The sequence below is a fragment of the Odontesthes bonariensis genome, chromosome 19 (genome assembly GCF_027942865.1).
Source record: "Odontesthes bonariensis isolate fOdoBon6 chromosome 19, fOdoBon6.hap1, whole genome shotgun sequence".
In the NCBI taxonomy this organism is placed as follows: domain Eukaryota; kingdom Metazoa; phylum Chordata; class Actinopteri; order Atheriniformes; family Atherinopsidae; genus Odontesthes; species Odontesthes bonariensis.
Genome location: NC_134524.1, coordinates 17748552 through 17772333, shown reverse-complemented (window position 1 = coordinate 17772333; position 23782 = coordinate 17748552). Strand labels below are relative to the sequence as shown.

The following is a 23782-nucleotide window of genomic DNA, read 5'->3' as shown; positions in this document are numbered from 1 at the left end:
ATTTGATTTTCTCCTCGAGTATTGTTTATTGTCACGTTACCCGTCTGACTAATTAGCCGAAGATTAGTTACCAGCTGCGACTCTTCTCATTCATTGAGTGCACACACAGAGGCAGGGTTTGTCTAGGCTGCTGCACTTGACACTCCCTGATACACTGTATCGTTGCTGTTACTAACCGACTCACAAGCAATGTAAAAAAAAAAACTTCCCCAAAAAAGCTGGCAGAAGTAAGTGACAAACCCAAAAGTAACAACATAAGCAGGACGCCTGGCTTCCTTTAGCAACCCAGTGCGAGCAGAATGGCAATTATTTAGCCAAGAACGCTAATTTTAGCCTAAGTTGATGAGATACCCGTGGACAAGTTGATAAAGTTTATAGATACAATCTTAAAAGACAATGTCAAGCCAAAAAATTTTAGTCCAGTTCAGTCAACCAGCAGTCTCTGTTAGAGTTTTGACACTAGTGTTCGTTGTGTAAATTAGCTAGCTTTGATGTTTGCTAAAGTTAGCCGGCTAGCTGTCCGATAAAGGATGCATGTACGTTAAAGTTTTGAGCAATCTCCCGGAGCTAGTCGAAGATAGCCGCACTCCGAGCATTAGGCTGCTTTAATAGAGCTGAAAGGAACAGCCACAGGCGACTTACTCACCGAAGAGTCGGACCAATACAGTTGGTGTCTGTGCTCTCGATTTCCCGCAGAATACGTTCGTGTTCGGCGGCTGTCTCCACACTCGCCATCCTGCATGTTGCTCCGGACGGTTCCGAGCTGAGCAAAGCAAAGCTGAGCTGAGCGAACTGACAGGGATCTGTGCGTCACACCAGCAGGGACCAGAGGGTTGGTTCGATGTTTTTACTGAGCAGTCCGCGGAGGCGGGGATTCGTTACTTATCAAGAGGGTCATGATGCTGGTCATGGAAGAAGAACAGTAGAGTATTAATGTTCATAATAAAACACTCATTTGAGAGTCTCAAACGTAATTAGTTCATTAACATGTTGAGCTGAATCCTTTGAATTAGTCCAACTTTTACTCAGCTGAAAAAATAAACTCTCTCTTTTACTCCCACGTTTGTATGTTGTTTAGCTCCTAATTATCAGTAATTTGCGATAATAATCAAAAAAGCATTGCTTCACTATAAATAGATGGACAAGTTGTGCACAAACCTGCATGAAGATAAGTTTAATATAGTGCTTTTACAGATAACCAAACCAAAATGTATATTCTTTCTTCGTTGATGCTCACGTTAAACATGATTTTGTGTTTTTATGTAAAAAAAACACACACACAAACACAAGAAAAGCACATAAAACTGAGTGTGTCCTCAAAGTTGCTCTGCCCAATTTTATCAATATATGAAATACGAAAAGGCTTTCTTTCCTTTTTTCAAAATAATACTGTAATAATTTGTCAACTTCACCATGTTTAGCTTACACAAACTGTATTTCGTTTTGCGACCTTAGGCTTATTATTTAATGTGATACTTGACCACACTACACTGCGACCCTGCTAAATATCATTATCAGTAACCTATTAATTCATTTTGAATTAAAAATGTATATCGTGTGCTTTTATTTGCATGTTACAGTAAATGAAAATCCATTTCCGGAGCATGCTTCACTAAACACAGCTGACTTGGTGCCGCTAAGTTAACCTGGTGTCAGACGCGAGAAGGAGCCAGAAAAGTCCAAATGCAGGTAAAATGATTGAATGAAAACATGTTCGCATTCGTCTCTGAAGACAAGCAAAGGCTTTTTAGCGTGTGCCACTGTTAATTTGTGCAGATATGAAGGTTGGCAGGAGTGTGTTGCTGGCCTATTTGAGCTAGCACAGCTTTGCACAATTGTCACTCAGGGGGATCAGAGTCCGATCACTGATAAAAACAACTGTTGCAAATCCTCCATTTTACTCCATGTTGGCTATGCAAATAAAAGTTTACTGTGCAACTTGTGTAAACTTTCACATAGTCCTGTATTCGCAGGGTTAGTAAATACTTGTAAACACTTGTAAATACTCTGTCTCATCATCAGTTTATGGGCGTCATTTGAATGTTTTTTGAATGGCAGTAAAGTAAACCTGTGCTTTCATTGATACCTCTCAGGCTCAGAAGAAGTTGATCAACTCTGTGGATGGCTGTGTGGACGAGGCTCTCTGTGGCCTTGTTAGGGCCTCTGGGGGCCTGTCGCTACTGAAGGGCCACAGAGTTGTGCTCCGCTCAGACTTGGACAACCTGAAGGGCAAAGTGGCCCTGCTGTCCGGAGGGGGATCAGGACACGAGCCGGCACACGGGGGCATGTTTCTTGTACAGTAAAATTGCACCCAGAGCGCCTTTGACTGCCTCTGCCCTTGTTGCTCTCGGTTTAAACCCCCTTTTTTTGTGCCTCCAGGTTACATCGGCCCTGGGATGTTGTCCGCAGCTGTGGCGGGAGGAGTGTTTGCATCGCCGCCTCCCACCAGCATCCTGGCTGCCGTTCTCTCCTTGCACAATGCAGGTAACGCATTCTTGAGTTTGACAGGTTTTTTTGCTCATTTTAATTCAAGGTAACTGACAAAGAGTGACGGCACTCATCCATCCTCAGGGGCCTCTGGGGTCCTTCTCATCGTTAAGAACTACACTGGTGACCGGCTTAACTTTGGACTGGCTGCGGAGCAAGCCCGTAACCAGGGCATCGCTGTTGACATGGTGATAGTCGCAGAGGACTGCGCCTTTGACCAACCCAGTAAGGCTGGAAGAAGAGGCTTGTGTGGCACAATCTTCATACACAAGGTACCTGGCAAAAGCTGCGTTTGGTCTTTATCTCGGAAATACAGTACCTCCTAACCTAAACCCCTCATCAGTTTGTTCAGCTAGCTGTCTGGCACCCGAGCAAAGTCTGTCCACTACTGATCAATCATAATAATGTCTTTATCAATAAAAATCTCCCTTTTTAATTTTCCGGGCACAGCTAGCAGGTGCCCTGGCAGAAGAAGGCTGCTCATTGGTCCAGATCGTTTCCAAGGTGACAGAGGTGTTGAAGGGGCTTGGTGAGTCTCTCTTTCCAGTCACTCCCCCGCTCAATACCTGCCAGAGATGCTGGAATACTTCTCATAACGGTGCGTTTTCTGGGCTCCTGTATCGTAGGCACGCTGGGGGTCAGTCTGTCTCCGTGCAGCGTTCCAGGCTGCCTGCCTTCATTTGACCTGCCCCCGGGAGACATGGAGCTGGGACTAGGTGAGGGGGGAGGGATGGGTGGAAAAGTGCAAGATTGGGGAAGAGTGAGACCAGGTGGTGAATGCCATTGTTTTACATACTGTTGATTACCTGAAACAAACCTATTCTTCAACCAATACAAAAAAAATCTGCAGGATTTTACATGTTTGTTTTTTTTTTAAATATATATTTTTATATTTCTGATATTTCAATCAGGTTTAGATTAAGATGCGTCCGTCTTTGCTTTTACGTCCCACTTTGACAGTGAGCTCAGTGGCTATAAAATCAAGTGAAGGGCCATTACTGTGCAGAACAGCTCCTTCTAGTGGCCGATTGAGAGATGACCTACTAACGACTAGAAAGTGCCCAAAAAACACAATCTCGATGACAGTATTTTAGCCTGTCGACATCCGTGACATTGACAAGAAGATGTCCTTTACAGAGATGAATGTTACAAGGTCTCAATTTGGCTGTTTTAAATTTCAGTGGACTTTTCAGTGAATTGTTCAGATGGTAAACAATTAGATTTTTCTCATAAGCACACTTGTAAAACTGTAGAACGAGGATCAGTGACTAATTCAATCATGGAAATTCAGTTTCCCTTGTCAAACCGCCTCGCAGAGTCACAGCCAGAGAACAGCTGATGCTAAACTGGATCAGTAGGAGGGATATTGGGCAGCAGCCGGAGCTCCAGTTGGTTCTGTGTATTGATTCATGTTCTCCATCCTTCAGGAATCCACGGGGAACCAGGAATCAAGAGATCAAAAGTGAGACCGATTCAACCAATAAAAAATCCTTACTTTATTGTTACATAACTTTTTTTTGATACATATTCTTTGATTTTTGACTCTCAGGTGGCATCCGCTGATGAGGTGGTGAAGATCATGATAGATCACATGACCAACCCAGCCAGCCAATCGCATCTGCCCCTGAAATCAGGTCCATTCAGAACGGGGGTGTCAAACTGATCTTTGAAAGGGCCGGTGTGGCTGCAGGTTCTTCTTCCAACCATGCAGCAGCACAGCTGACTTGTTTCATTCAATCAACAGAACTGGTTAAGACCTGCAGTGCAGACAGTTCAGTTGAATGATTTAGATTTGGAATATATTCTTTTGTGCCGACTTTTTAGTGTGCGCCGTTTGTTAGAACTCTGTGTTTGTGTTGTTTACTACAGGCGACGGCGTTGTTTTGTGCGTGAACAACCTCGGAGCTCTGTCATACCTGGAGATGGCAGTGGTTACAAGAGCGTCCATCGTCTGCCTGGGTGAGTGGTTAGTGTGTGTTAAAGATCATTTTTGTTGTGGAATGCCAAGAAAAAAATGACAAGAAATTGGTCGGGACGGGACTATCTGGAAAGTGATTGATGGATTCTGCGGTTACAGAAAGCCGTGGGGTGGTGGTTGCCAGGGTGATGTCCGGGACGTTCATGACATCACTGGAGATGGCAGGAGTCTCGCTGACTCTGATGAGAGCGGACAAAGAAACACTGAGACTGTTCGGTAAGTGTTCAAGCACACAGGCTCCTTTTGCTACCCAACCTGAACCTTAAAAGACCAGTTTTACATTGTACGCCACATATTTAGATAGGATTTGTGATACTAATCTCATGCCTTTAGGTACGTAGTTTAGCAAAGCAGAAAGATAGCTAGCCTGTCCAACAAGCGCCTCAATGTAGAGGAATCTTGATTGAAAGATAAATGTTAAATGGAAGTTACCAACTGGAATGTGTCTTAGCCACTACTTAAAAAAACTTGAAACAAATTTCCTGACTTTCTTCCTGCTTTCAAGTATACTTACAAGTTGAATTTCTAGATTTACATGTTACAGTCAGTTCTCCTGCATCTAATGAAAAAAAACACTCAAACTTTATCCCTGCATCTTCCAGATGCTAAGACAAGCGCACCCGCCTGGCCGAACCTCAGCAGTGTGTGTGTGAGCGGACGCAGTTGCATCGCAGACCCTCCAGTCATGAGCACACGGCCGCAGGACGGCACACACTCGGAAGGTTAGTCTCCTTGGAAACAGCCGCTATAACTGTGCACATGTTTTGCGTTACAGTGCACGGTACTGTGCAAACGTCTGGAGATGCTCCTCAGTTCTTCATATATTGCCAGGAAAGCAGGAAATGGGCGCATGGACTTAATGAAACGTGAAAACATAAATGGAGATACAGTATGTAAGGCAACACAGAGTGGGAGAAGGAAACGTTACAGAGTGGGAGAAGGAAACGTTACAGAGTGGGAGAAGGAAACGTTACAGAGTGGGAGAAGGAAACGTTACAGAGTGGGAGAAGGAAACGTTAGAGAGTGGGAGAAGGGAACGTTACAGAGCGGGAGAAGGGAACGTTACAGAGCGGGAGAAGGAAACGTTACATAGCGGGAGAAGGAAACGTTACAGAGCGGGAGAAGGAAACGTTACATAGCGGGAGAAGGAAACGTTACAGAGCGGGAGAAAGAAACGTACAGCAGCATCAGTTACTGTTTCCTCATCTTGTCTCCGTCAGGACCCTTGAGTCCTTTGATGAAGAAAGCATTGGTCAAGGTTTGTGCCACCCTACTGGAAAAGCAGGAGGAACTCAACTCTCTGGACCGTGCTTCTGGGGACGGAGACTGCGGTAACACTCACGCTCAGGCTGCCAAAGGTAGGAAACGGTGTGGAGCATCGGCAGTGATGCAGTTAACGGGCGAGATTAAGAATCTTTTGAACAGACTATTAATTTTTTATATTTTTTCGTGCAGCCATTCAGGAGTGGCTCCAGGATCATGTGGTCCCTGGTTGCCCCGGGCAACTGCTTTCGGTCCTTGCTGGATTGGTGCAGGAGAAGATGGGCGGGTCCTCTGGAGCGGTGGGTTTTACATTATCACAGTTTGACAGCTCACACAGCACGCTCACTCATCTTCTGTCTTTCGCAGCTGTACAGTCTGTTCCTCACTGCAGCGGCTAGTCATGTGACTGAGGGGCGGAGCCATGCCGCGGCTTGGGCCAGTGCAATGCATGCTGGGGCAGAAGCCATGAGAAGGTACAGGGCAAGATGAGACTGTTCATTTTTGCATTCACGTCACTTCTTTCTGCTGGCCTTCCGCAGCCTCTTCGGAACGTCTTACCGAAGCTTCATTTGATGATTTATGTGGTTTTCCAAGTTGTGGAATTACAAATGTTCAAATGTCCGTTTTGGGAATAGTCATCGGTTTGAAACATTAGATGAGGTCCGTGGAGTTGATGGCCTGAAAGCTTGCGATTACATGAAAATGTATTTTAAGGTAAACTGATAAAACAAAAGGTTTGAGTTAGCTCGGTCAAGCTACAGTCAAGTTTACATTACCATTTTTGATTCGCATTTAGAAGATTCGAACAAGAAAAGGTGGATGGAAACGGTCAAAATAGAAATCACTTCCAAAAATGCCCAAAAAACTGTATACAGTCTCTTGAGGTGGTTTTTTTTAACTGTTTCAAGGCTCGTTACGCATCAGAGGGCAAGGAAAGAGTTTTCAAAGAGTCACTTAGTAGATTTACTTCTCTAATCAATGGAAACTAGTTGTAAAATTAGTTCAAATTGACCCTCTTTGATACTTCTTTTCTGTTTTAAGAGTGATTTCTGTCTTAATATTCTCACGTTTTAGACATTCTTCATTCATATGAATTACATCAGATGATGAAAGCAACATGAAAAGAACACTTTCACAGCTGTTAGTCCTTTTTATTTGGGGATGCCGTGTATTCCAGGTCAAAAGAAGCTTAAACGGTAACTGTCTTCCAGATACGGAGGCGCAGACCCTGGAGACAGAACAATGGTGAGAGAATAATTTGATATCTTTCAATGCTTTTATGGGCTTCACTTTCCAGTCATCACCTCAGGCCCCACCTTGCCTGTATATCTCTTTCACCCTGTAGTTGGATGCTTTGTGTCCTGCTGTGGATGAGCTCATGAAACTGACTACAGCGCCACCTGCTGCACAGATGGGTGTCCTACAGGCTGCGGTGCAGGTACAGTAACATACTACTTTATGCAGCAAGGGTGCCACCAGGTAGAGAACAAACCCAACACGGGTATCCTGCACCTTGATCACCATGTCACCTTTCATCTTTCCTTTTTTTCTGACTTCTCAGGAAGCAGCTTCAGGGGCGGAGGCGACCCGTCTCCTCCAAGCCAGAGCTGGGCGAGCGAGCTACATCGCCGCCGATCGGGTCACTCTTCCCGACCCTGGCGCCGTGGCGGTAGCTGCCATCTTGAAAGCTGTCGTGGAGACACTGGAGGGGCAGAAATGAAGTAGTAATGACCTGGGACATTAGCTGCCACTAGATTAAGGCCTCTCAAAACATATATGGGTGCTTTTTTTTTTTTTTTTTTTAAATGTAGGTTTAGCTGTGCTCTTCACCCCCATCAGAACGCTGTTTTGAGATCACAGAAAAGTGTCTGGAGCACTTCTTCATCAGTGAAAGTGTTGACAGAGATTTTGGTCTGTGACATCAGAGTGAACTATTATCCTCTATGTTTATGTGCACTGTAAGCACGCTCTACAGCTGTTATTACAAGTCTCCTTTTTTAAGAACAAGGCAGAAAAAAATCCAAAACACACTTAGAAAATTGGCATGAGTTGACTTATCTGACTTATATACAGTCTTATACTACTAAAAACCACCAACATGCTGCAGTAACTTACACAGAAAATGGCGTTATGATATATAACATTCTTCTTTGTACATTTTGAGATATCTGCAAGTTTACTTTCAGTCCAAAGCAAACGTTTCAAAAGTCCATCTAAAACTGGGAAGCACATACATCATGACTTTAACATTCCTAATTTCTAATGATATAGAACAAGTGGAATTTAATGCACATGCATTTATGTTGGAGGTTTTGATCGTGACTGCATTCTGTGTGTATACTGAGTATACTGACTGTTAATGGAACTTTTCTGATCAACTGGAGATTTTGACAGGTCAAAATCCTTTTTTGCAAACATCCCACATGAACATATTTGGCATCTTTCAAGCACGTTTTCTTTTTCATTCGATCGAGCCGACCACCCAGACGACATTCAGGAGTCGAATTTGGGAGCAAAACACACACAGATATTTCACACTTAAGATATTTTCCAAGAAAACGCTCCCCGAGCTTCCACATTTCCCAAAATGCAAAGTGATTCAGTGTATCTAAAGTGGGAAAGTCGGGACCCAAAATCGATTCGGGCTAGAAAATACTTTGTCCAATGTTTAACTGGATGAAAAAAAAAAAAAAAGTTTTGTGTGGATGAGTCACATAAATCTTGAAGGTTAAGGTTGAGAAACTTGAACTGAGTGAATGACTTGGAAATCTGACTTCTTCTGAGGAGTGTGCAGTGAAGCAACATTGACAGCTTAGTGAGGTATGCTCACCTTAGAGTTTTTTAATGTCACAAAGGTGGCTCTCTTTTCACCTCAGGCGGAACACTTATATTCCTGTTCTCGGGCTGTTAATGTTCAGAGTTTTTGGAAGAAGTCGTCAGTGAAACCAAACAACATTTAATTCGTCAGACATAAGTAATGAATCTATACCGATTCCTGACTACAACCACATTGCAAGTGCTCAAGTGGCATTGAAGAAAATGACTGAAAATCAATGGTTAAGCTGCTAAAACATCTTTTTGACTTTGATCTGTTGTAGTTTTGGGTCATTTGAACTAAAAGTCAACCATTCCAGCAGAACTCTTGTGTTTAACTGCAAACTGGCTGTGACTCTCACCTGAAAGAATACAGATTATAAATAAAACCTTGCGCCTCCAAATAAACTTTGCCAACTGCAGGCTATGTGTCACGGTAAAGCTGATAGTAAACTAATGACATCACTATGACGCCACCGGGGTCATTTTCTGAGACTTAACCTTGGCGATTGACGAGGAAAATACAACTTGGTTTCACTGCAGACTGTGCTCCTTATGACGTGGCTGATTTTCTGTGTGAAGTAGCTGGAGTGCTCCTTGATCAAATATATTATCATTTTTTATTTTCTTTTGATCTCTTTTGTCTTCAACATTGGACAATGTTGAAACTATGATTTTTTTTTGTTCTTTGTTGATTTTTACTAATAAAATAATATATAACGCAGAAAAGTAGTGTTGTTTTTTGTTTTTTATTGTATTCCCCATTAAAAAGACACAATAACGTGTATTTTGAAGAGGTCAGACCTCAGTGAGAGCCAACAACTTGTCTCATGGGCAATAATTACCAATATTATGTGACTTTTTTTTTTTTCAATAATTATAACATGAAACAAGTAGACAGGCATCATTTTCTTCTGTTTAAAGTCTCCCACCCTTCCTTTTAGCTTTCATTTCTCTTTCTTTCAGCCCTGCACTTGCTTCCTGACGCACACAAAGTGTCATTTCTCAGACTTTGAGCACGCCCACATTCACACATACATCTCAAAGCTGCTTCGCTTGCTTTCAGTTTTATCAAGACCACTGCACGCAGACCGCTGCAAAAGGTAAATCTTTTTATGTTGTATTTTGAATATGTGCGTGCGTGTGTTCCCCACAATGAACTGCTGTGGTAAGAATCATCTATTCCAGCTGGCATCTTCATGTATGAGGGGAAACATCTGTGTTTTAGCACCACATTGTTTTTAAATGTGGTGCTGTTTGTGAAGGAAGTAAAAGTAATAATAAAAAGTGAGGTTCTGGCAAACGTTCTCCGGCTGAGCAGCAGCAAGACGACAGAAGTTCAACTGACAAAAAGTGAAACTCCTCAGTGACACCTGCTGTTATGTCTAAAAAAAATGAGTGAAAACACGAAACTAAAGCCAGTAATTGTAGGTTTTTGGGAAAGATTTTCATTATTTCCATCAGAGAATCACTTGCTTTGCTTGCTTTAATCTCAAGGATGCATGATGAGCAGAATAACATATTATTCTTGTTTGGAAAGACTCACAGACTGTATTAGGACATCCATTGTAATAAGATGTAGTTTAACTGACTTTGCTTAACGTGCAAAATGAATGCATTGTGTCAGTACATTAAAAAAAAAAAAATATATATATATATATATATATATATATACATATATATATATATATATATATATATATATATAGCCAGGACATGGTTAGCTCAGCATAACAATGAGACTGGAGAAAGAGGGACACAGCTCCCAGTTTGCATCATGTAGTTTGGCCCAGTAAAGGCCCAACGTCTGCCTGCCAAAGGATGTCGTTTTGCTCAGATACGCTTTGAAGGACGCCATCGACTCTAGTCTTCATGCTGACACTAAAGCAATTATATACTTAACTCAAAATCAAGTCACCACTTGAGGCCGAAATTTCAAAATTGTGCACATACGAAACAAAACTGATTCAACAACAACAACAAAACGTATTAAATTCAGCAAGTGGAGCTGGACCAGAGTTTGCCACATTCAGGTGCGCCAACACTTCAGTCTCAGTCGACCGGCTTCAGCTGGCTGCATGGATTAGCTGAAAGTAACAAGCAGGAGATTTTTACATTTAAGTTTGTACTCCGATGAAACACGGTATCAGTGAGCTGCATCAGCTGGCTTCTAATCCTTGTGCTGAGCTAAGTTTGCCGACTGCTGATGATGGTTTTAGTCTGTGTTCAGACGTCAAAGTCACAAAAGTCTTTGACAAAATGGCAAACTATTATTCACATCTTGGCTGATATTTGTTGTTGCACATTGTAGAAGCTCAAGGTCGGTCATTAAGAAAAAGTTTGGTGTAATGTAAAAAAAAGGTGTAATGTAAAACATGTTTATTTTTGCAGATTTATTAAAATTGCATGATGATTTCCCAGTCGTGCTTCTGTGTTATCAGTTGTCTAACTGAATCAAACAGCTGCATCATCTGTGGCTTGAATGTTAAAGAACCCAGTACCAAAAATTTGAATGTAGCTTTTCTTTTACAAAACAATAAGGGAGCATCAAATGTAGAAAAAAAAAATGGAAATAAGATGCTGCATGTGTATAATGTGAAGCGTTTTCTGGAAAGACAATCTCAGCTCAGCAACTTGCAATAAACAACTCCCCACCTTTTATCTTGTTTTAAGATAAAAAAAAAGAACAAATGACAGTAATTAAAAAGTTCCAGCTGCTGTCTTCAAGCTGCATTTTGAGTCTGGAAAAGGGTCCAAAAGCCAAATATGACCTGAACATAAATGCACCTCCACTCTCTTCTAAAAGGTCATGAGAAAAATCAGCACATTCTCATCGCTTTAAACAGGGAAACTTTGCCTTAAGACTAAATAGTTGCCAGGAATAGAGGTTATTTAGTTTGTAAACAACAGCATGAAAAGAGGGTTATCCGTCAAGTGAAGGATATTCTTTGAGTTTTTTTCTTAGGATCACATGTTGGAGCACCTTTTTTGGCCTGATAGAGCTGTTTTGTTTTTGCATTTCTCTTGTTAGTTAGACCTACGAGATGTATGTTTGAACCCTTTGTCAGTCAATTGTTGGTCTGTATCTGCAACACATTTTATGATCAGTGCTGTTTTTGAAAGAATGTGACCTTTAAATGACACAACTGTTTTAATAGTACATCAGGTTTTCAACTGCTTTGATCCTATGTACTTCAGCTACTCTCCTACTTTATCATACATGTGTTGATCAGCCTTCTTTCTGTTGCCCTCATTAGGATATTATGATGTTCTCACACATTTGCTCAAACAGGAAATGTGGCTGCTCCCTCTTTCATGGTTTTACTCAGCCACCTGTCGACTAGAAAAATAACATAATCAGCACCCTGGTTGCTGTGGTGACAATATAAAGGCCATACCAGGAAGCTGATCTGTGACTGTCATTACTTATCTTAATTCACTCTCCTACACTGAAAATATCTTTCTTGTCCCTATTATTTGATCCAAACTGATCACTTGGCCCCATCCGCCTCCCAAGTTTGTAAAAAAAGTTTTAAAAAAAAGGAAACAGTCCACTGAATAGCTTTCTGTAGATTTATTTTCATTCTCTTCATGTGTTTCAGATGGAGTTCGCCTGCAGCCATGTTGTATGTAACTGGAGGCCATACAGAACAGGTGAGTCATTTTCTTTGTGTCATGTGTCCAAAATGCCACAGCCGCAAATATTTTCATAGCTGCTGGATTTCAGAGGAAATTTTGAAAGTGAGGCCTGGGTCTTTTCCCCAAACTGTGGAATAGAAAAAAAACCAGTTAGATTGTGAAGGTATTCTCCCTCCAACGACAGGCATTTCTCACATCCAGCCTGAATATCACAACGCAAGAAGGTATCTTTCTGCTCCACGCATGTGCATATAAGTACAGTGTTTTTCAAACTGTTGTTTTTCTGCCTCAAGTGTTCATTACATTCTCAAGAGTATCGCAGTAAAATAACAGGAAAGCATATTGAGAGGCTGCGTGTGTGTGTGTGTGTGTGTGTGGGGGGGCATACTTGCACATGCAAGAGAGACACAGCGTAGGAGATACAAAGATAGCAGCTCAGCACGGGAAAGTCCACACAGTCAGATCATTTCAATTCCACTAGAAGAAAAGCCATGCTGTTACAAAAGGGTGACCCCATTTAACCAACCCCGTTCTCTAAATATTATACAAGTGGAAAGAAAGAAAGAAAAGAAGATTAGTTGACATAACAGTTCAGCCTGAGTCTGAGTTTATGTCTTCATTAAAGTTCCTCAGAGTGGTTCAAATGAATCCTCTTTGCATGAGTACCGTTGTAAATATGAAGTAAAAATGTACATCAAATCAAACTGATACAGTTTCTACACTTAACTTTGAACACAACTGCCCCCCCGTGTTACCGCTGCTTTTCTTTTTCAAAGCACAGAAAAGGAGGACATACGCTGCAAGCAGGTGGATGATATTGTTGAGATCTGCACGCATCAACAGATTTCTGGGGAGACTTTGTTTTTCTGTTCAACAGTGCAACAGACGGTTGTGTTATGCTCATGCTTTCACATCTGATGTATATCAGAATTTAGTGCTTGTTATCTCGATTTGAGCACTGCAACAGATTCAACTTGCACAAACTGAACAGAAAAAATGACTTGTGGTTGTCGGATCTTTCTCAAATATGCTAGATAGATTAGCAGCTAGCAGCTATTAGAAACCAGCTAATGAATGTTGATTTAGCTTCTGTGTGCAACAGCCAGTATATCTGGACTTCCTGTGTAATATCTGGATAATGAATAACAGGTATCAAAGCTGAAACTTCCCATTTGATCATAGATTTTAAAGAAGCTAAATAGGAAGCTTTCTTGTCATTTAATGGTAACCACTTTGCTTAAGCTTCAGAGCAGTGTGCATGGACGGCACACCCAAACTTGCCCTGTGCAGTGCAGATCTATTCTCGCATCACACAGTGCATAGACACAAATTGGTCTTGAAGCAGGGCAAAAAATTAAATGCCCCTTTATTGTCAAAGTAACACAGTAATTTACTTCTGATGGGTAGTCAAGTGGACCTAACTAATAATAGAACCAACAAACACACTCTCTCAGCATGTTTACAAGCATCGAGAAGAGCACAACTTATTGAATTAGTCCAACTGTAGGAGCTATTTGTTATTTTGTATATTTGGCTCACTTATTATTTAGTTATCTTTTGGGGGTTTAGTTTGGGGAATACACCTTTTTTGGTTGTTTATGATATTTAGTATTGTTTGAGTTAATTTGGGTATTTAATTATGCTTTTATTTTGAAAGCACGGGTTAGCTGGGGCGCACTGGAAAAGTTTATTTAGATGAGCAGGCAGTCACAGGTGAGCAGGCACCTGGGAGGGCAAATAGTTTTTTTAACAGGGCAAGAGAGGCGGCAAAGGCCATTGTTCTTTGTTTGTTTGCTTGTGGTTGGAGAAATAAACCTAAAGAAACCAATTTTTTTGCCTGGACAATGGACTCAATTTACCTGCGTAAATTCACTCCCTAGGTGTCTCAGTGGCCGTTTGATTTCATTTAGTTTATTATGGTTTATTATGGTGAGCAGAGAAACCCAGACAGGGACGTCTGGGTTTCTCTGCTCAAGCTGCTGCCCCCGCGACCCGATTTTTAGTTTTGATTATTGACACAAGGGGACGAATAGCCACTACACCAACCAAAACTGGACTTTATAATAAATGTAACCATGTTAGCACAACCAATACTGGATGAAATCAAGCTTCTCAATCCTGTTCTAACACACCCAGGTAATGCAGCTGAAGATGTAATCATTCCTGGTTGTATATGTTCAGCTAAACTCTAATGCGCCTAGCGGCTCTGCACGTGCTCCAAAGTTCCAATTTTTTATAAAAATGGTGAGGGTTAAGTATATGTGAACGCCAGCAAATTCCCAGTAAATCTGCCTCCATTCACATATTTGTATTTTTGTCTAAACATGTCAGAAATTGTGAAAATGATCATTAAAGTAACTTAAAGACAACACCTGTGCAGTGGCTATTCTTACATCATCTCCCTCAGTGAAAGTGAGAGGCGGCAGAATGTCTAGAACGTTTTCTCACATAGCATCACAGAATCTGACATTCTTTGGTCCTGTGCTTGTCTACTGGGACAAAGAAGTCCAGTCAATATCCATGTCAAACTCTAACCTGTAGCACAATTTCAGTGTATATGAAACTACTGTTTGTCTCAGTTTGGATGCTTATCCATTAATATGTTACCACAGCTCAGGACACTTCTCATCTAAAAGTGATGCTTTGGGGGTACCCTTTGCATTCACAACTGACGCAGCAGGCTCCTGACAAAGCATCTGTATGTGAAGAGTTCAAACTGAGGCGTCTTTATCTACCGATGTCACATCATTACACGTGTCATGTGTTTGTCTCATCAGCTTCATCTCCTCCACCGCTGCCTCCTCGAAGTTTTAGGAAACCTCGGCCTACATCCCTTCCTCTCCCCCCTCTTTCTTCCTTTCAGCCTCCATTCACCCCTCCCTCCCTGCCCCCTCCTGTTCCCCCTAGACGTGAGTACTATTTGCCCTTTATTCCAGCGGGTTCAAACTTATAAACAGTATTCGACTTCTTCACGTGTTTGTTGTATTTTAACAGTTGACAAGCTGGAGGGGGAGAGCAGGTTGAACGCAAACGTCAACATCGTCTCCCTCAGTGTCGGAAAACTGGTCGACATCAGCCAAGGTCGGGACACACACTGACAAAAACACAGTTTGTTTGGTTTTTGTATGTTGTTCATGTCTTTTCTTTCAAGATGCAGGTATGGAAACCTTCCAGAGACCAGTAATTTGTGGGAAATGCGGTGCTGCGTTGTCATGTCTCAGTTCTATACAGAAGGATGTAAGTTTTGACTGAGTTCACACATGGCCTTGTCTTTTTTTTTTTGCATTTTTCCTTTACTTCAGCTGTGAACCTTTTTCATGTCAGTGGTCACGATCATTCAAACAGATAAGCAATAAAATGGAACTCTGAATGCCTCCTCTCTTTAGCAGGTGTGGGTATGTGAATTCTGTGGCCATGGAAACAGTGTAGACAACAGTTTGGCTCGAGTTTGCATCGGTCAGCGCGCAGGTGTGCGCAGCGACGACCTTTATCTGCCCAACATGAGCGAAGACGACTATCAGAACCTGGAGGACACGCTGGTCATTTTCTGTGTGGACATTTCTGGCAGCATGAGTGTCACAACAGAGGTGTGTGTGTGAATAGAATTGTCAGACATATCCAGATGTCTTAATTCAGTAAATGAACCAACACATTAAAGGAAAAAAAGACCCCATTCTAAAGAAAAAGGGCAACTATGACTCTGTTGCAGCAAAAACCCAAACAGACAGTCCGGTCATAATAACCTTTGTGTCCTCACATGAATGTATTGGTGTTTATGCTTTATCACCTTTGACCTTTAGATTGCATCAGACACTGGCTCCACAGTACACATATCCAGACTAGAGGTGAGATTTGATGTTGCACGATATTCAATCTGTAAATCAAAGTCTGTGAAACATTTGCATGGTTGACCTGTGGTGGTATTAAAGCCAGATGTTATGAAGGACTGTTACTGTTGTTTTATGTTCTGACAGGGTATTCAGGGTGCCCTCCAGAGGACGCTAACGTCTATGCTGCAACAGTCGCCTCACAGGAGGGTGGCACTGGTGACATTCAATGATGAGGTAGCAGCACTAAAGCACGGAAGAGAATAACCATATAGGTTGCCACTCTCGTTAGCTTCTTTTTTTTAGATTTTAGATCAGAAATTAAATCTGGCCATTGTTTTGCCTCATTTTGTAAATTTCATCTTATTGTGTATTATTTGTAATTAAGAGAAGAATATTGAATTATTCCATTGGTGCCCCCAAGTCACAAGAGATCGAGAGAGCAGTTCCTGAAAAATCTAATTTCATTTTTATTCCATTTTACAGGTTGTGGTATACGGTGACGGTACTGGTACTCCTCTCACTCTCAGGGACTGGGCCTTGGTTGACTACGACCATATATGGCAACAAGCGGCGACTTACAGCGTCCCTCACTGCATCGCTGAGACATACAACCAGCTGATCCAGAAAGTTACAGAGTAAGTGATGTGCATGTGCGTCCTCTCTGGTTCCAAATGCTCTTTATGCTCCGAGCGACTGTGGTTTATATTTCCACGTTTCCAGCCTCAGGGAAAATGGGGCTACATCTCTGGGTCCGGCAGCTTTGGCCTCCGTTGCTATGGCGTCAAGGTACCCTGGCTCAAAGGTGAGTGAGGACTTTAAAGAAATTGTTAGAGCCATTTGTTTATGTGTGCATTTGTGTTTATTATGTTGCCTGAAGGCCACAGTGGGTGGCGCTCTGTAACGTGGCGTGCAGGAAATGTTAAATAGAGCTGCAGGTAATTAGTCAGCAGGTGTGCTGCTGACTGGGGAAGCACACAGTTTTTGACCACCAGCGTTTGATTATTGCGTTGTGGCAAACATGTGAGCCTTGTTGTTTGATTTTGGACTCAAGTTATAGTTAATACAAGTGTGTGTATAGTTCGGCAAAGGTTGCTTGTTTGGTAAAAGCGCAAGACAAAAAATAGATGATGGAGACTGCATATGACGCAGATGTGTTTTATTCATTTGAACCCGGAAGACGACGCGTCAACAATTAGTAGTACAGCAGCCCCTCAAGTGGCTGAGGTTCGTTTTGTTGTTTTACCTTTTTGAGAAGAACAAGTCACTATAGAAATATTTAGACCTTGATTGTCATAAATCTTGTCAGTGTTGGTTTTCTGGTTAATTTCCTCTTTTTGTTTAATCTGTTTTTGGCTCATTTTTACATTTTTAATCAGGTTTTGGTTGTTTTTAGACCAAATTATCATTCCAGCATGTACATGTTTCTGTTTCCTAGAATTTCCAGGACTGGAAAAGGTGGCAGATCTTTTAATTATTATGCTCCTTCCCTTTGGATTGGCTTGCAGTCTGGATGCGAAACACTGACAACCCTCACTTCCTTTAAAACTAGGCCAAAGACTTAGCTTTTGAGAGAGCTTTTATTTGACTAATTTTTTTTTGTGCATTACTTTAATTGTTTACTTGTTTTAATATTCTGGTTCTCTTTCATTTGAACAGTTTTTTCTTTTATTTGACTTTATATTTTATTACTATTAGCAAATATATATATATTTATATATATTTTTTTTTTCAATCTTTAAAAAAAAAAAGAAGACAATTAAGCCTTTTCTCTGTAAAGCACTTAAAGCTATGGTAGGTAATCCTAGAGAGCTAGCAAGAGAGCTAGCAAGATTCGAAAGTGTCCCCTCCTCTAAGCTCCACCCCCCCCCTCCCCATTCCGTCAGTGCGTCATCCAAAGCCGGTAGAACCGCATGCGCACACGGAGCAGGGAGCCGACAGAGGGGGGCGTAGGCAGAAAGCAGAGGCATCTGATTGGTTTTTGTAGGCGCTCCAATCCGAGATCAGCGGGACGCTGATCTCGGATTGGTCAGCTTTTTCTCAGTCCTGCAGCTGCCACAGAGGTCTGATTATTTTCGTCCCTTTTTCTAAATACATCTTGTATAGATTTCTCTCAGGACAGACGGACCATTTCACCCAGTATTACAAAATGTGTTTCTGAACAGGATTACCAACCATGCCTTTAAGTGTGGGAAAGGCGCTTCATAAATGAAGTCGAGCTGAGCTTCGTTAAAAAGTCTGGGTAAAATCTGGATCCTTGTGGCGTTATTTATTACAAAGAGCTGCTTGTCAAACTTGAGCTGCTCCATATCCCATCTTTACAATTATGCTGTCCAAACCACATGTGTCCAAAACCGACATAAATGGCAATACGACTCTGGAGCATCTTTTGCGTTTTGCAGGTCATTTTGTGCACTGACGGCAGAGCCAACATCGGACTCGGTGAGATGGAGCAATTGACCTCTCCGTCTTCCTCTACCCAACCTCCATATTTCTACAGACACCTGGCTCTGCAAGCTGTGGGGAAAGGGTGAGGACACAAACAGCTGTATTATGAAACAAATGTTTAAATGTGTGGACGTCATGTTGAAGCATGGTGTCTTTGGCTTGGTTTGATTAATATTACAGATCCCCGCTTGCAAAGCATGCTGTTATTACTGTGTGAATAAAATGAATAAAAAATTACAAGTTGAAAACCTTTCTCTTTCTTTTCCCTTTTCCAGAGTCATAATATCGGTAATGACTTTTGAAGGAACAGATTGTCGCCTGGTTGATATTGGGAGTCTGGCTGATGTAACTGGAGGAAGGGTGAGACACACATGAGTAAATTCAAGGTTTTTGGCACCAAAAGACACCTCTGAATGCAAAGTGTGTCAATGTCAAGGAAGGAGAGAGTATTAAAACATAATTGGCAGTAAAAAAATAAAATAAAATTGTTTGAAATAATAAGAATTTCTCTTTGCCCAAATGTGCCCTCATAGATATTTGTTGAATTTTGATAAACTGGTTACAAGCAGCCACAACCTTTTTTTTTCAGTTTCATGTACCCGTTGGCACTTTGCACATTTAAAAGCAAATTACTGGCAGCTACTGGGTTTAATCTCATCTTCTCATCTCTGATTTAAACATTTGCGAAGAGGGTGGTGTGTTTGAGTCATCCTCTGCTTAGAACGTGATTGTTCGAGACCATAACAAGTTTCACTTAAACTATTTTCATTACAATTTAAGATGGAGCATTTTTGGATTTAATTTCAGTAACTTTTTGGAGGATGCAAATGTATTTCCTTCAAAATCATTAGTTTTTACTACCAACTCCCACTTAGTATTATCATTACATCATTTTAATCATGTTTCTAACTTCATATGTCACACATGTCAAATGTTTAAACCAATATGATACATTTATGTTTGTGACTGTGTTGATATAGCAGGGTATGATCTACCCAAACATGACAATGAAATGGTACAAAAGCAACTGTAGGCAGGTGGGTAAAGTGTGGAAGACATGTGCCGTGACAGAGTCTGAATGCATTTGAACAATCAAACATGGTTTCCTCTAAGCTCTTGTTCTCCCACCTGCACAGGTGAACATCGTCAGCATCGGTACCGTGGCAACAGAGATCCAGTCAGTCTCTGCAGACAACGTCCTGGCAACGGGAGTCACAGCAACCCTGCTTGCTTCTGATGGAGTGTGAGTGGTGACTGACATTAAAAGAGAACATTTAGCTTGTTTTGTATGTGAACATGTTAATTGCATTTTCTCGGTTTGAATTGCCAAAATATCTGCTTATACTTTCTTTTCAGTTCCTAATATCACCCTTTCCATGCATTTATTTTGTCTCTTTCCTATCTGTTGGTATGTGTGCCTGCAAAGACTGGCTCTTTTATGGCAATTTAAGCTTTCATATCTCTCTTTCTATACAGATATTTTCCCTATGAGGATGAAAACAATTACAGACTGGTGAGAGAGATAGGAAATGTAACAAAGGGGGTTGAGATCACCTTCCAATTTGCTATAAAACCAGATTTTATGGAAGGTATGTTTAAAGTTTGCCATGTTATGCCACATAGTTATGAATGTTACCACACATTGCTACTAACATTGTGGGAACACAAACCCCAGATATTCATTTGAGGTCATTTACCGCATTGAAACTGATTAGCAGCGCGAAACTAACTACAGACGCTGTGTGATATATTGCTGTGTGCTTGAAAGTTTTTCTCCAGAAAGGATCACTTCCATTCCAACTGCAGCTGAGCTTCAAAACCAGAGATCAACAAAAAATCACTCGCATCATCACCGAACAGCGACCTGTTGCAACTAGCAAGTAAGAAGCTCCTGAGCTGGATATTGAACAGTATCAACCCAACTGTGTACAGTAGGCTACATAAAACAGTATAATGAACTGAATTACATATTAAATGCTCAGTCCTATTTACTTCATCTACTGTCTTTGTCTCCTGCACAGAGATAATTCATCTGCCTTTTTTTCATCTTCTTTTTCTGAAGTCAAATTCTTGTGGGTAGACTCAACGTGGCGGTACTTGGCGTTCACTGCGCTCAGCTCTGTGCCAGTTTAACAATGGAGGGCCGGGTGCAGGAGGCACAGAAGCAGCTGAAAGCGCAACAAACCCTGCTCAATCTAGTGAGGTATGAATCCTGAACCCTTTCAAATATATTACTAGAAACACTGGATAATCGTGCCACCAGTCATTGTGCTGCTAACACTTCATGTCGGTAGGATCCTCTGCAGGAACGCTCACTTTAGGCAAACACAGTGGGACTACCCTCCAAAGTCATGCATCATTCCGTTACCACTCAACAGATTAACTAACTAATAAGACCCATTTTGACTCAATAAAACGAACATCTAGCTGAATGCTTCTGGAAATGAATGGGCAAAAAAAGCAGGTCAGATTTCGTTAATTGGAATATCTAATAGTCTCCAAATAACCCGCAACATAACAAATAGTTTACAATGTATGAAAAAAGTGAACAGAGAAATTGCATCGGGGTCAATAATATTATGAATAATTCTTCTTTTATCATTTCTGGCTTGTTTTCTGTAATTGAACATCTTCTCAGGTATATGATTTTAATACAACATAAACAAGACATATTCCTAAGCCTTATCATAAGGTTGTTGAAGAGAACCCTGCTAAAAAAAATAACAGCAATTAGTTTAGACTAGATGTTTAGATCGTCCACACATTGAGTGATCTGACTATCTGCGTTTTTTTTTCTTCATCTCTAATCTTCTTGATGAATAATCCTAAAAGTGACTAAACTGCAGCCTCACAGCTAAATATCGCTCTAAAGCTTTAACTAAGAAGTTCTTAGATTTTCTCAACAATGTTACTGCTGTCTGCCTTTGGGGGGCAGTATTGCAATTTTATTTGGAATAACATGACATCATTCTCATCTTGAACATCACACTTTACATATATGGATGTATATATCCTCAGCATCCATTCAAATATGACAGAATATGTATGTATGGACCCCTTTAAGACATGCTGTCTTGCTGTCTGACATGCAATTTTGTTGACTGACCACATGATTGTTTTGAATGACCCCGAGATCCTGAGAAAACGAGCACGGCAGTTACAAACAACAATGACATTGAATTAGACTCTTCTTACCCAAACTTTGACTTTGCTGCCACTTGTTAAACCTCAGTGGGCCAGAGGCATGTTTGTTGAGAAGCTCTGTCTTAAAAGTACATATATGCATTTGTTGCAAATGTCTTAAAAGGTTAAAGTGTTTGAATGACGTGTTCAAGCATGTTTAAAAAGTTGCTGGACTCTGTGTTTGTTTGTCTGTGTGGACTGAGCCTTTTGTGTCTTCCTGCACTGTAGTAAGTTGAGGCCAATCCAAAAAGAAGAGAGTATCTATGGTAACTGGATGGACGCCATGACAACAATCTGTGATAACATCACAACAGAATCCCAGGTGATCATGATTTTATATAATATTGAAATAAGTTTGTTGATAAACTCCATTGTTTGAGGTTCTTTGTTGCATTAACTGAGGTGGGTGACATGATCTCTTCATTGAAGACAACAAGGGGCTCTTTCATTTTATTGGTCACTTTTTCCTCATATCTGATGACGTGTTTTCAGTCCTATTTGTCTTTTATTGAGCAGTAAGTACTAAAACTTATGTGAAGAATTGTGTTGGGAAGGTTTGGTAATGGGCGATTAAAAATTCACAAAGTTTTGATGCTGTTCTATATTTTTATAAAGGGAAATCTTTAATTTCTTATCAGATCCGTCTTGTTTCCTTTGCAGATTTTGACTGATGAAGCAGCTGAGGTGGTGTACCAGATGAGGAGGGCCAGCAACGTCAGCAACAACTACTACAGCACCTCAAATGAGACCCAGATGAAGACAAAGAAGAAGAAAAAGGCCTCCATGGAAGTTTGAATGAAAAAAATAAGCAGTTCACAAATGGATGGTATAACAAATACTGTAAGTTCTGAGAAGGAAGACAGATGTTGTTCAGTTATTCTGAATTGCTTTGGGTGAAGGAAATGGTTTGCCAGGTTTCACTGTGATTTGAAGGAACACATACGATTGCAAATCTTAAAGGATTTTTCCCGGATCTATCATGTCATCGGCCACAACTGTTTCAACGTGACGCTGGGACATGCAGGTGTCTCGCAAAGTATTCAGACTCCTTTACTTTTTTGATTTTATGATTGTGTCTTATGTTTGATGTTAAATGAAAAATTTTGGGATCGGGACTGGTGTGACCGTTGTTTTTCCTTCAACAAATAAACTCCCAAATGAGGACAGACAAATGAAAAATCAGCTCCATCCCGAATGAATCAGCTTCTACAATTAGATCATAGCAGAGCGATTAAGCCAAACTAATCTTTTAATAAAACTGTTTTATAGGAAGCATATTCATAAAAAAAAGAGAAGAAAACAGTTTCATGTGTTTTTTATGTATATATATATATATATATGTATGAATATATATATATATATATATATATATATGTGTATATATATATATATATATGTATATACAATATACATTTAATGATAGTTTCTTTTTAAACTTCTTAATAATGGTGTGCGTGAACCAAGAACTTCTAATTATAAGAATCTCTGGGTGATATTCTTCCAAAATATGATAAAACCAAAATATCCAAACATCTAAAAAAATGGAAGCTATGGTAAGATGAAATATTTGCTTCCTCAAGCTTCCCCAGGACCTACTATAAAAGCAAAACACTCAGTAGTACAAGCCTCAGTCTTCTACATTAACGATTGTACAATGTTACATTCCTGAACAGATTTATCCCATTATCCCCACATATCTTTAATCTAAGTAACTTTCCAAAGCAGGACTTTCATTTTCAGTGGGGATATTCTACTTCTTTCTCTGCATTATACCCCAGTTGATATTAAATACAGCATAGATTCCAAATTGTTAGAAGAAATAATGTGATGAGATTTACCTCTATAATTCATCTGCTGTTTCCACCACAGTGCTGATTCCACATTTTCTGCAGTGTTGGTGGCTGAAAGGTGTGCCAACCCTCCACAACCACACACCCTCCTTAAACACCACAGCATATATAACAGTTGTATTAATTAAATCATGAACAGTATTTAAATGGCTTGTGTAAAAATGTACTTACAGTTTGACCGTCTGAACCCTGGCCTTTGCTATCACCTGCTGGATGTGCAAATAATCAGCAGCGCCGTGCACAGATGCAAGGCGTGTGCCTTTGGTCAGACAGAATTTCTGCAATGGAGATGC

The 23782-nt window shown here is 40.8% G+C and overlaps 3 protein-coding genes across 8 annotated transcripts in view; 2 read left to right on the top strand and 1 right to left on the bottom strand.

The window, feature by feature from the left end:
* The window catches only part of exoc6b (exocyst complex component 6B), a 110879-nt gene extending 110072 nt beyond the window's left edge, over positions 1-807 (bottom strand). For all 4 annotated transcript variants that reach the window (XM_075451457.1, XM_075451458.1, XM_075451459.1 and 1 more), the window contains exon 1: positions 647-807. In XM_075451457.1, coding sequence (XP_075307572.1) covers positions 647-735 — 89 coding nt within the window. In that variant the 5' untranslated portion in view covers positions 736-807. The remainder of the gene's footprint in view (positions 1-646) is intronic.
* Positions 808-1600: 793 nt separating this feature from the next.
* tkfc (triokinase/FMN cyclase) lies at positions 1601-9265 on the top strand. Its single transcript, XM_075450696.1, has 17 exons — positions 1601-1689; positions 2094-2283; positions 2380-2484; positions 2572-2759; positions 2938-3016; positions 3114-3203; positions 3915-3949; positions 4037-4121; positions 4357-4446; positions 4565-4681; positions 5068-5187; positions 5686-5823; positions 5921-6027; positions 6095-6201; positions 6940-6973; positions 7074-7166; positions 7290-9265. The coding sequence occupies exons 1-17, from the start codon at positions 1684-1686 to the stop codon at positions 7446-7448; spliced, it is 1743 nt and encodes a 580-aa protein (XP_075306811.1). The 5' UTR covers positions 1601-1683; the 3' UTR covers positions 7449-9265.
* A 292-nt stretch (positions 9266-9557) lies between these two features.
* LOC142368532 (circularly permutated Ras protein 1) lies at positions 9558-22856 on the top strand. 3 transcript variants are annotated; one of them, XM_075450726.1, is made up of 18 exons: positions 9558-9645; positions 12145-12196; positions 14959-15090; positions 15176-15262; positions 15339-15418; positions 15568-15768; positions 15982-16026; positions 16156-16245; positions 16495-16646; positions 16732-16813; positions 18411-18538; positions 18732-18816; positions 19593-19699; positions 19933-20045; positions 20225-20336; positions 20519-20659; positions 21868-21961; positions 22300-22856. In XM_075450726.1, exons 2-18 carry the CDS (start codon positions 12145-12147, stop codon positions 22432-22434), a joined length of 1836 nt encoding a protein of 611 aa, XP_075306841.1. In that variant the 5' UTR covers positions 9558-9645; the 3' UTR covers positions 22435-22856. The 3 variants fall into 3 exon arrangements, with proteins under 3 accessions (XP_075306841.1, XP_075306840.1, XP_075306839.1); XM_075450725.1 differs by having other exon boundaries at positions 15333-15418; positions 15571-15768; positions 22300-22855; XM_075450724.1 differs by having other exon boundaries at positions 15333-15418; positions 22300-22855.
* Positions 22857-23782: the final 926 nt, after the last annotated feature.